Raw genomic sequence first — 10,754 nt, forward strand, 5'->3', positions numbered from 1 at the left:
GTTTCCAATTTATGAAATAAATATGGCGGACATGGAGGCTTATGACCTGGAAAGATTAGCCGATCTCACTTCCAGTTTGTTTCTTGTCAGCCAGCTTTACACATCCGGTTTTATTCTCTACACACGCTTCACCGATTGCTCTATACCAAATTATTGAAGATTGCAAAATGTCTGATCAGGTAAGCCTGTAAAAAATTATATGAACTGCGTCTACTACAATATACCCTAAGCTTTACCCTAAAACAAAAGATGCAAAAAGATGGCTTACCTCAACCTGAAATTTTCCATTGTTATGTCTTATTTTAAAATTTATAACGTCAACCGTTTGGTTTCCTAGCCATCCCACAAACAAACAAACTTTTCTCTTTTTATATACATAATAATAGTTATGCAATTTATTCTTAATTCAGGAATAGTCTATAATAGAGATGGACTGTTCAACGGGATAAACTCGGGGTCGTAGCCAAACATTTCAAAATCGTCTTTATATAGTTTTCGTAACTTGATCAAAACAGAATTAGGAACACGGCTGTAAGCGGCTGTCATATAAACGAGTTTTTGATCTTTAGCCTTTTCGGAACTTAATTTATCCGCTTTGTGTTGTTGAAGGACTTTGTTGGTGAATGTCTCACAGTTCCAGTTTGAGTTTTTACTTTCCTCTAATATAGAATTAATACGAATGTAACCATTTATTTGGAATGTTTTCCATAGAAGTTTTGACAATGAGGTGGCGTTTAAACATTCTGTTTTATAGACTTTCAGTAAATCGAAATTGTATTCACTCAACATCCTTATTTCCTGCATGGCATGATCGCGTGAAACAATATCATCTGCTATCCAAGCAAGTCCAAACTTTTCCAGAATATACTTATTATCCTGTTTAAAGGTTTCCATATTTCCAATAAAATCTGGATGGAAGTCACAGGGATCACAGATGTATCTAAAAGGAGCCCAGTGCTCATTTAGTTTGGATGGGGGTTTGGACACGATATATTCTAAGAATTCTCCAAAGCTTATACCCTTAGCACAACTGACCCTACGCTTTTTCAAATATGTTTGAATGATAACACCTTCGCTTCTCCAAAAATCTGGCAAAAAAAATTTATCCAGAAAGGCTGACCACAAGCGCGCGTAGGGGTTTCTGACGAACATAAATTTAAAATTTCTATTAATTGTTTTGTCCAATTTTGTAGTGTATTCCATTCTTCTTTTACTACCTTCATGCGTTACCAATCTAGGAATGTCAAATGGGCTCTTATACAACACATCCCCAGTTGCGTTTGCGAGAAAGCGAAAAATGTTAATCCAGTGAGTACAGCCTACCTTTGGGCTTTGGCAATACGAGAGACCGTGCTTACTTGAACTAAAAAAGTTATAATGGGTTGAGACTTTCGCGCTGTTACGACATGTTCTGTTCACCAGTATCAGTCTATCTCTGTAAATGGATTCTGTCTGATCAGCAGATTCTTGAAAATTCTTGCGTACCTTGCTGAAAACATCTGTAAAATTTGAGTAAAATGGTTCAAAATAATTTATTAAATATAAACTTGAATATTTATTTTTGGCATGATTAAAAAGCTCGTAAAATTTGAATATGGGATTGGGGAGGATGTGTAGTCTTCATCTTGCTTGGTCATATACCTGGTAAAGCATTTTGAACTCCTATAACAGCGGCTAAATTTAGTGTTTTAGGGCCTGTCTGTACATAAATACCAAACGCAAACCATTATCTTGCAACGATACTATCGGAGGTAGCTGCCCCCCCCCCCCCACAAACACACACACACACATTGCTAAAATACTAAAATTTGTCCGAGGCATGCCTCTACCACCCCAACAGCAATAGAGCACAAACACGTTGACTTATTTGTCGAAACTAACTTGACTGGAAGGAGTGAATTGGACATGAGTTGCGGTAAATTTGTACAGCTAGATTTGGGTTAATTAGCTAGGTATCTTAGAAATAAACGTCCGAATATATTGTAATACAAATATCGCACCCATCATTCGTCCCTTTCCACCAGAATCAATATTTGGGTAGAGATAGCTTTTTAAACATCTGCCCAAACCACAAACCAGCAGACATAGTTGAGCGTCCGCAGAACTACATCAGTCTGTTTTTAAACCATGTATGTGGTTTGCTGTGTTACTGGTATATAAAATCATATTGATAACAATAACGTGAAATTCGAGATAGTCTTTTGGAGGCCTTGTGACACTATCGTGCTGTGTCAGAAAGACTTGATCGGTGTTTGCAAATTCCAAGCTGTGTATGGGTTTTTATTCTTTTTACTCGACGTTTCAAGTATCATTTAGTTCGATATATTTTCATTTAGTTATTCAAATAGATTTTTGTAGTGGAGATTACGAGTCATCGAACAGGATAGTTTCGACAAATAAAAATCGACTGAAAATCATGACTATATATGAAACAAGTTAATTGAATTTAAATAATGCCATTTACATTTCTTACCCTTCTTAAAAATACAGATAATCCATACAGCTACCACTGCGGTTACTATTACAAAACGCATCAATTTGGACGGACGTCTTATCCTACAGTAGAAAAACGAAATGAAAATTCATATTCAAAAATGACAAAAAAAACCCCACGATGTCACCTTTCCTTGCAAATTCATTTATATTTATTTCCAACATTTTGTAAAATTTAAGCTCATAAACATGTATTTATGTATAGGATATTAACCTAGTGACTGCCATTCGAATGAAACCTCTGGGTTTTTTCGCCGAACATAACTGACTTGAAATTAGAGTAAAACGGAAACGATTGAACGTAAATCAATTTATATACATTCATATTACATTATTATATGCGTTGCGACCCATTTGTGTCAATTTGGCAAGTCCTTACACCTTTACTATACGTAGCAGAAAGACCAAACTCACACAGTTTATCGATGACTCAGTGCTGTTACCACAATATTAACTACAGACGATTCTGGCGAACGAGATCTGTATACGGACTGGATATCAAAGCCTGTCTAAATTCCCCATTTTTCGTCATCCAAAGTTTGACGCCCTATAGCTACTTCTTTCATGGGGTGGGTTTAAAACATTTATGCTCACGTGAACAAGCAACCTCCCAACATTTGATACAAAAAATAAAAGTGACCGGAATCGACTTGACAAAAACTAGGTAAAGGAAACAATAACCCATGACATTAACCTGTAATTTCCCTATTTTGGAGATAATTAACCGTAGTAGATAAAAAAAACCTAACAATTTATTTTCCTTTTCATTCATATGGTGTTAATACCAGCCCTAAAATACATTAGTATCTGTTTTATAAAAATATCTTGAAAAAAAATACTTTCAAAGGCCTGTAATCGTTCATGGCTCATCTGGCGTCAACGGGAATTGACTTCTGCAGTTGTCCACGACCTTCCATTGGAGTTTCGACGTGCTCAATCTTAACAAACATATCCATTACTCTCAAATAGACATTATTTTAAATAAAATAATCCAACGAAAATGAAAAATTCACCTAAAAGTGAGATTCGAACCACCAACCGCATGACTTCCCCCGACCCACCCTGTCACCGAGTTGCTTGTCCCAGGGCCCCAAGGTCCATGTCGTGGGCCCTGTTCAGGGGGTTTGCCTAGGGCCTCTCTTATTCTAAATCCGGCCCTGAAGGTGCAGCTGACGGTGCCCGAGAGCTGTAGCTACCATACTACACTGTTCAATGTCACCCACTTCGACGCAATTAGGCTTCGTTGCCGTTAATATTTAAGCTTCCACATTTCTGTATTGTAGAAATCAGTGGATGTGTCCCAAAATGAATAGTGGAAACATGCTCTGAAATTAAACATTTTGTAGCCATTTTCCGTAACTTGTTTGAAAATGAAATCTTAAAGAGACAATACAACAAATATACAATAAATACAAATACACACTTATATAGAGTACAACATGGTACAAATAATGGCTATGGATATGATGAAAACGTATAAAAGTCAAAAATTTTATTTCTCTAATTAAATTTGCAAAAAAATGTATCACAAAAGCTTATTTTTAGCACTTTTCAATAAGTTGTATATTTTAAGTATGTTGCATTCCGGTCATTTTTTTTTACACCTATGGATACTATGTGCTTAGCAGTTCAAAACCATCCAAAGAAATTCTACTTGCGACCATGAAAGAAAAAGTTACAGTGTATCTTTTTCTGCACTATAAGGACAGTGTGAATATGGTACCCTAAAACAAGTCCACACAAAATTAGTATGTACTGAAGGTTGCTATTCCACCATAGAATGCAGTCTGTGCTTAAAAAAGGTGATAAATACACATGTGAAAACCACAATTTTACCCATAAAATGAATAATTATGTAACCACTTCAGCATGTTACCTCTTGCCCCTAGGGGGTGTCATACCATAAATTTGATCAAAAACTTCCGACCCCCCATCTTAGCACTCTTTGCGATTTTTGCATGGTCTTCTCGCGGATACACTCTTAAGCTTTTAACGTTATTTTATCCGGATTATCGCCCTTATTATTGTGATTTTTTTTTATCACCTTCTAAGATATGACGTCATTCCCAAAATAACGTCGCAACTCAGTCAGCAGACGGCTATCCCTCGAGACAGTCTACATTTCCTATTTGCTTCTTTGTATTCAGTTTTGTTTTTGTTTTTGTGACGATGGAACATGTACCCTATATGTATTGAATACTGAAGCGTTTATTGATTGAATTTAGAGTTTAGACTACTTTTTTTAATACATTTCACCGATGTAGTTACTTACTACATATTATGTTTACATTCGTATTTCGTGTAGCCTAGCATATAGCAGATCATGACTCATGCTGGCATTACACAATGGGTTCTTTGGGTTGTATTCCTAATTGTTTTCAAATTTGAGTGAAGTCTGTGTCACTACATACCCGGGACTGTACAGCACAGTGGACGCTTACGGCTAGCCCCCGGATCCATTCACTTTTTTGAATTGTCTGCATGTTTGTGTTTTCCGGAGTATGATGTCCTGTCCGTGTATTTGTTTTTGTGTAAATTTTGTGTGGTGCAGTCCCCCTGCACTATTAATGTCGACAAATACGAAAAACTGTGCAAATAAGATATTCCCATGATATAATATCTACATTCAAGTTAAACGAACCGCATCTATTCATTTTAAATCTTGCCTCGAGCTGAATAAATTATGTGATTTATAACATCTACGGGTAGTTAACAGTGTATATGACATCTTTATTGCCAACATTTCAATGTAGCTTGAATTTTCTACACCTTGTCTATTGCATCTAGATGTTTAAAGCGCGTTAACAATATATTCATTTAAGAGCAACTATGTCATTTCGGGATTAATATAGCACATATTACAAGTCATACCCAACAGAAAGAAATGACGATTAATGAAAATTCCACCATTTTGAATTTCTACCATCAAGAATTCTCGAAATTAAAATTTTTAGATTATCTCCGCCTTTTTATTACCAAATTAATGGGGTTTTTTCATTTATTTTTTTTTAATTTGGCAGTCATTTTGAAAGAAATGCCCGCCATCAAATGAAAAATACATTTTTAAATTGATGTTTGTCAAATTCGATTTTTCGACACACTTCGCTTGCATATTTATCCTACCATTACTGAAAAACACTGATTACGATATAGCGCTCTCGATAATTCCTGAAGAACGCCAAATTGAATTATGTTAATCATGTCATTTTGCCATGGCCGATTTTGAGTATGATTTTGTCTGACATATTATCATTGAACCAAACTGCATTGGTTTCTTTTGCAATTTTTTTTAGGATAAATTATAGCCCGTAAATCGTTATACCAAGAAAAAAATAAAACGTTTTGTTAAACATACATTATGCAAGAGCTAAATCTGATTATTGCAAGTCTTTATTTAGGCTTCAGATGTCATAGAAATTATGAATTAGATCTTTATTTACACAACAAGCACATTATCAACCCTTGTAGACCCACGGATGGCTTGGATTCAGCTTGGATTTAAACGGGATTTCGTTGACTGATTTAATTTTAAATGGCGTCGTGAGCGGAGATTAACCGTTATGTTGACGTCATACTCCCGGATCGAGGCTAAATGATAGAGTGTACGAAGCGAGGCAGCTATTGAGCGATGCCTTAACAAATGACATTTAAACTATTTAAGGTGCAATAAACTAAACACAGATAATGACAAATTATATAATTCCTGGAGACCGTTTGATGATTAATACAGACGGACAGGTCTTCTGGTTTTTATTTCCCAATAGGCACGACGCCACTGGTGTATACTATGTCCATGGACCGTATATATTTAAAAGTAAGTAATAAAATCTTAAAATCAATTCAATGTTTAACTGGTAACCAGTGTAAATTATATAAAACAGGGAGTTATGTCGTCACATTTCTTAGTTAAAAGTAACAAGTCTAGCTGCAGTATTCTAAGCTTTAAAGGTAAACCAACTAAAAGTGAATTAAAGTTATCTAATCGAGAAGTGACCAGAGAATTAACAAATGCCTTAGTGGCCTCTGCAGTTACAAATTTACGTATTTTACTTATATTTCTGATATTAAAAGAGCACAATTTACAAATATTATTTACTTGAGCTCCCATAAGCATAAAACTATCAAAGATTGCCCCAATATTACGAGCAAATAAGATGAAAATATATCAAAATTACCAATTACAACAGGCGGGGTTATCATGTGCAAATTTACTTAATTGATGCCTTGAGTCTAATAACAAATATTCGGTTTTATCATCATTCAATTTTAGAAAGTTCTTTGACATCCATTTTCTAATTTCACTAATACAGTTCTCAAAATGCATTTTTGATAAATTGAAAGAAGATGGACAATTAGGTGTAAATGAAATATATAATTGAGCATCATCGGCATACAAATGAAAGCTGAGACCATATTTTCTTACAATATCACCTAAGGGTGACGTATAGAGGGTAAATAAAATCGGACCAATTATATCTAGTATTTTTCAACATAGAGTAGAATAAATATAAATTGAAGAATCTGATAGATAAATTGTAATATAACAAGTAGCATACATACTGTAACATACAGTAGAATAAATATAAATTGAAGAATCTGATAGATAAATTGTAATATAACAAGTAACATAATTGTTAACTCAGTTATCAACTCTCAAGTTTTTTCTCAATGAATTACTGGTCTGTTTTACTGATCTTTCTTTTTGTAAATGTTTTTTAACAAGATAAGACACAGCATTTCCTCTAACAGTAAGGAGAATATCTATAATGTCATCTAATAAACATGTGTAATCCTGATCTGTGTTAACAATTTTATCCCAATAAAATTTTACCATAAAATTTGAAATTATACAATCTTTAAGATTAGGTAAGAAAAGAGTAAAGGCATTTAAATTATTTAAGTCTACATGTTTTCGAAGTCCAGTTTCAATATTTCTTATGAGTAAATAAAAATCATCTGATGGTGTCTTAAGTCCCCCCCGGTCAATCTTTTCACTCCAAGATTTAAATTTTTGTAGATAAGTTTCTTTATGACCAGTTGATATTAATTTTTCTATAATATTAGTATATAAATCTCCTTTTATAGAAAGGGTATGTATAATAAAACCAGAAATATAAAAAAGAACACTTTGATCATTGAAAGACATTGAAGATTCAGTAATGCAATTCTCTTTTTCAATATAACTGGTGGTAATATTTAATATAAATGGTAAACGTTTATGTATAAAAGATTGTATGAAAGCATTACTGATGATATCTGATGGTGCTATACATTGAATTGTTATTGATACTGCTACTAAAAAGGCATTATCTGAACATAAAGTGTGAAACTGTTTCCACATCTTTTCGCGATCCACAGAAAAAGAAGAACCACAACCTAAATGATTTATAATGTTATGTAATGGTTTCTCAATACACTTGATTAGTTCAGCCTTACTATTATTCAAATTAGAGTTTACTTTCTCTGCAATACTTTTAATTTCTTCTCGTATTTTTGATAAGCTTTTGTACTTTATTAATTGATTCAATGTTAAATCTGTTGCTTCTGATAATATAAGTTTGAAATATATAAAATCAGCTAAAACTGATGATTTGGTATCTTTACAAGCTGAAGTTGATGGTGCCTTGTTTTTGTTATGAGCTGAAATATATTTGTGCAAGTAATATTAATTGTATTAACAACACAATAAAACTTGTGGGGTTGTGAGTAAGGGTATTTAAACTTGCTCAGAGGCAAGTGGGACTTAATTGTTGTCATTGATAAATCTACTTCATACACTAGAGATAATGTGTGTTTGCTAAGGGGTCTTTTGGGTGCATTGGTCTTGGTAAAGAATGTAACATAGCCAGGACTAAATACCATGTTGCCAGAAAGAAATATCACCAACATAGAAATAATAGAAATAAATTATATATGGTCGAATCGAGCAAAATTTACAAAGTAACTATGAATAAATATATGAAACAAAATGCACGTCAGATTCAGTGTAAGTTGAGAAGTATGCAGAGTAGAAATCCAAAGGACTTTTGGAAAATGATAAATAACCTTAATAAGCAACATGACGATACAAAGTCCGACATCAATATAGAGATTTTTTATGATTACTTCAAGAATATAAATGATAACACTGACATCGAAAACGATGACGAACATATTATAAACAGCAAAAATGCTACCTTAGATAAAGAAATTTCAAGAGAGGAGATACTCTATTCTGTTAAATGTTTAAAAAATAACAAGGCAGCTGGAACCGATATGGTAATAAATGAATATATTAAGTCCACAATTGATATATTTATACCCATTTATTGCATATTTTTTAACCATATTTTTAACTCTGGGTTTGTACCAGCTTCTTGGACTATTAGGAGCATTGTGCCTATATATAAAAAGAAAGGTGACCCCGGCTTACCCGAAAACTATAGACCCATAACGATCCTCAGCTGTCTTGGAAAACTTTTTACTTCCAATATAAATAATAGATTTAAATAATTTTGTAGACGGACATAATATACTTAACGAAACACAGGCTGGGTTTAGAAAAGACTACTCCGTAACAGATCACTTATTTGCATTGTATGCAATTATATCTTATTTAAGGTCTCAGAAAAAGAAACTTTTTTGTACATTTATAGATTTTATTAAAGCTTTTGATCAGGTATGGAGAATAGGTCTCTGGCATAAAGTTCTGAATTCTGGTATTACTGGTAAATGTTTTAATGTTATTTACAACATGTATCAAGACATAAAGTCTTCTGTGAAATATAAAAACAAAATATCTGAAGCCTTTCCCTGTAAGACAGGAGTTCGACAGGGTGAAAATCTATCCCCACTTTTATTTGCACTGTATTTAAATGATCTCGAATCATTTTTTGGAAAATGATAAATAACCTTAATAAGCAACATGACGATACAAAGTCCGACATCAATATAGAGATTTTTTATGATTACTTCAAGAATATAAATGATAACACTGACATCGAAAACGATGACGAACATATTATAAACAGCAAAAATGCTACCTTAGATAAAGAAATTTCAAGAGAGGAGATACTCTATTCTGTTAAATGTTTAAAAAATAACAAGGCAGCTGGAACCGATATGGTAATAAATGAATATATTAAGTCCACAATTGATATATTTATACCCATTTATTGCATATTTTTTAACCATATTTTTAACTCTGGGTTTGTACCAGCTTCTTGGACTATTAGGAGCATTGTGCCTATATATAAAAAGAAAGGTGACCCCGGCTTACCCGAAAACTATAGACCCATAACGATCCTCAGCTGTCTTGGAAAACTTTTTACTTCCAATATAAATAATAGATTTAAATAATTTTGTAGACGGACATAATATACTTAACGAAACACAGGCTGGGTTTAGAAAAGACTACTCCGTAACAGATCACTTATTTGCATTGTATGCAATTATATCTTATTTAAGGTCTCAGAAAAAGAAACTTTTTTGTACATTTATAGATTTTATTAAAGCTTTTGATCAGGTATGGAGAATAGGTCTCTGGCATAAAGTTCTGAATTCTGGTATTACTGGTAAATGTTTTAATGTTATTTACAACATGTATCAAGACATAAAGTCTTCTGTGAAATATAAAAACAAAATATCTGAAGCCTTTCCCTGTAAGACAGGAGTTCGACAGGGTGAAAATCTATCCCCACTTTTATTTGCACTGTATTTAAATGATCTCGAATCATTTTTACTAAAACATGACTGTAAAGGCGTCCAAACAGAATACTATGAAAATGAACTTTTAAACTATCTAAAAATATTTGTACTTCTATATGCTGATGATACTGTATTATTTGCTGACAATGTAAATGATATGAACAAATTGCTAAATATATTTGGTGAATACTGTACTCTATATGGAAACTAAATGTAAACATAAATAAAACCAAGGTTGTGATTTTTGGATCAAGAGGCCAGTCTAATGCAACTTTCTCGTTACTGAATCATGATTTAGAAATATGTGATTCATATAATTATCTGGGCGTTGTATTCTCTAAAGGATGTAGCTTCGCGCAAGCGCAACAAAGAATTAAAAACCAGGCTTCTAAAGCTCTATACCTCTTGTATTCGAGGATCCATAATCTCAATCTGATTGTACTGTACGGTTGTGAAATATGGGGATTTGGGGAATTATCCCCCATAGAAACTATCCATAACCAGTTTTTAAGAAATATATTGAAAGTAAAAAAAGTACCCCTCTGTATATGTTATATGGTGAAACTGGGAGATAC

The 10,754-nt window shown here is 33.3% G+C and overlaps 1 protein-coding gene across 1 annotated transcript; it reads right to left on the reverse strand.

The window, feature by feature from the left end:
• Positions 1-290: 290 nt before the first annotated feature.
• Positions 291-2,551, reverse strand: LOC130014240 (carbohydrate sulfotransferase 11-like). Its single transcript, XM_056103149.1, has 2 exons — positions 2,474-2,551; positions 291-1,499 (listed from the first exon to the last, which is right to left on the reverse strand). The coding sequence occupies exons 1-2, from the start codon at positions 2,532-2,534 to the stop codon at positions 418-420; spliced, it is 1,143 nt and encodes a 380-aa protein (XP_055959124.1). The 5' UTR covers positions 2,535-2,551; the 3' UTR covers positions 291-417.
• Between the last annotated feature and the right edge of the window lie 8,203 nt (positions 2,552-10,754).

The sequence above is a fragment of the Patella vulgata genome, chromosome 9, assembly GCF_932274485.2.
Source record: "Patella vulgata chromosome 9, xgPatVulg1.2, whole genome shotgun sequence".
NCBI lineage: Eukaryota > Metazoa > Mollusca > Gastropoda > Patellidae > Patella > Patella vulgata.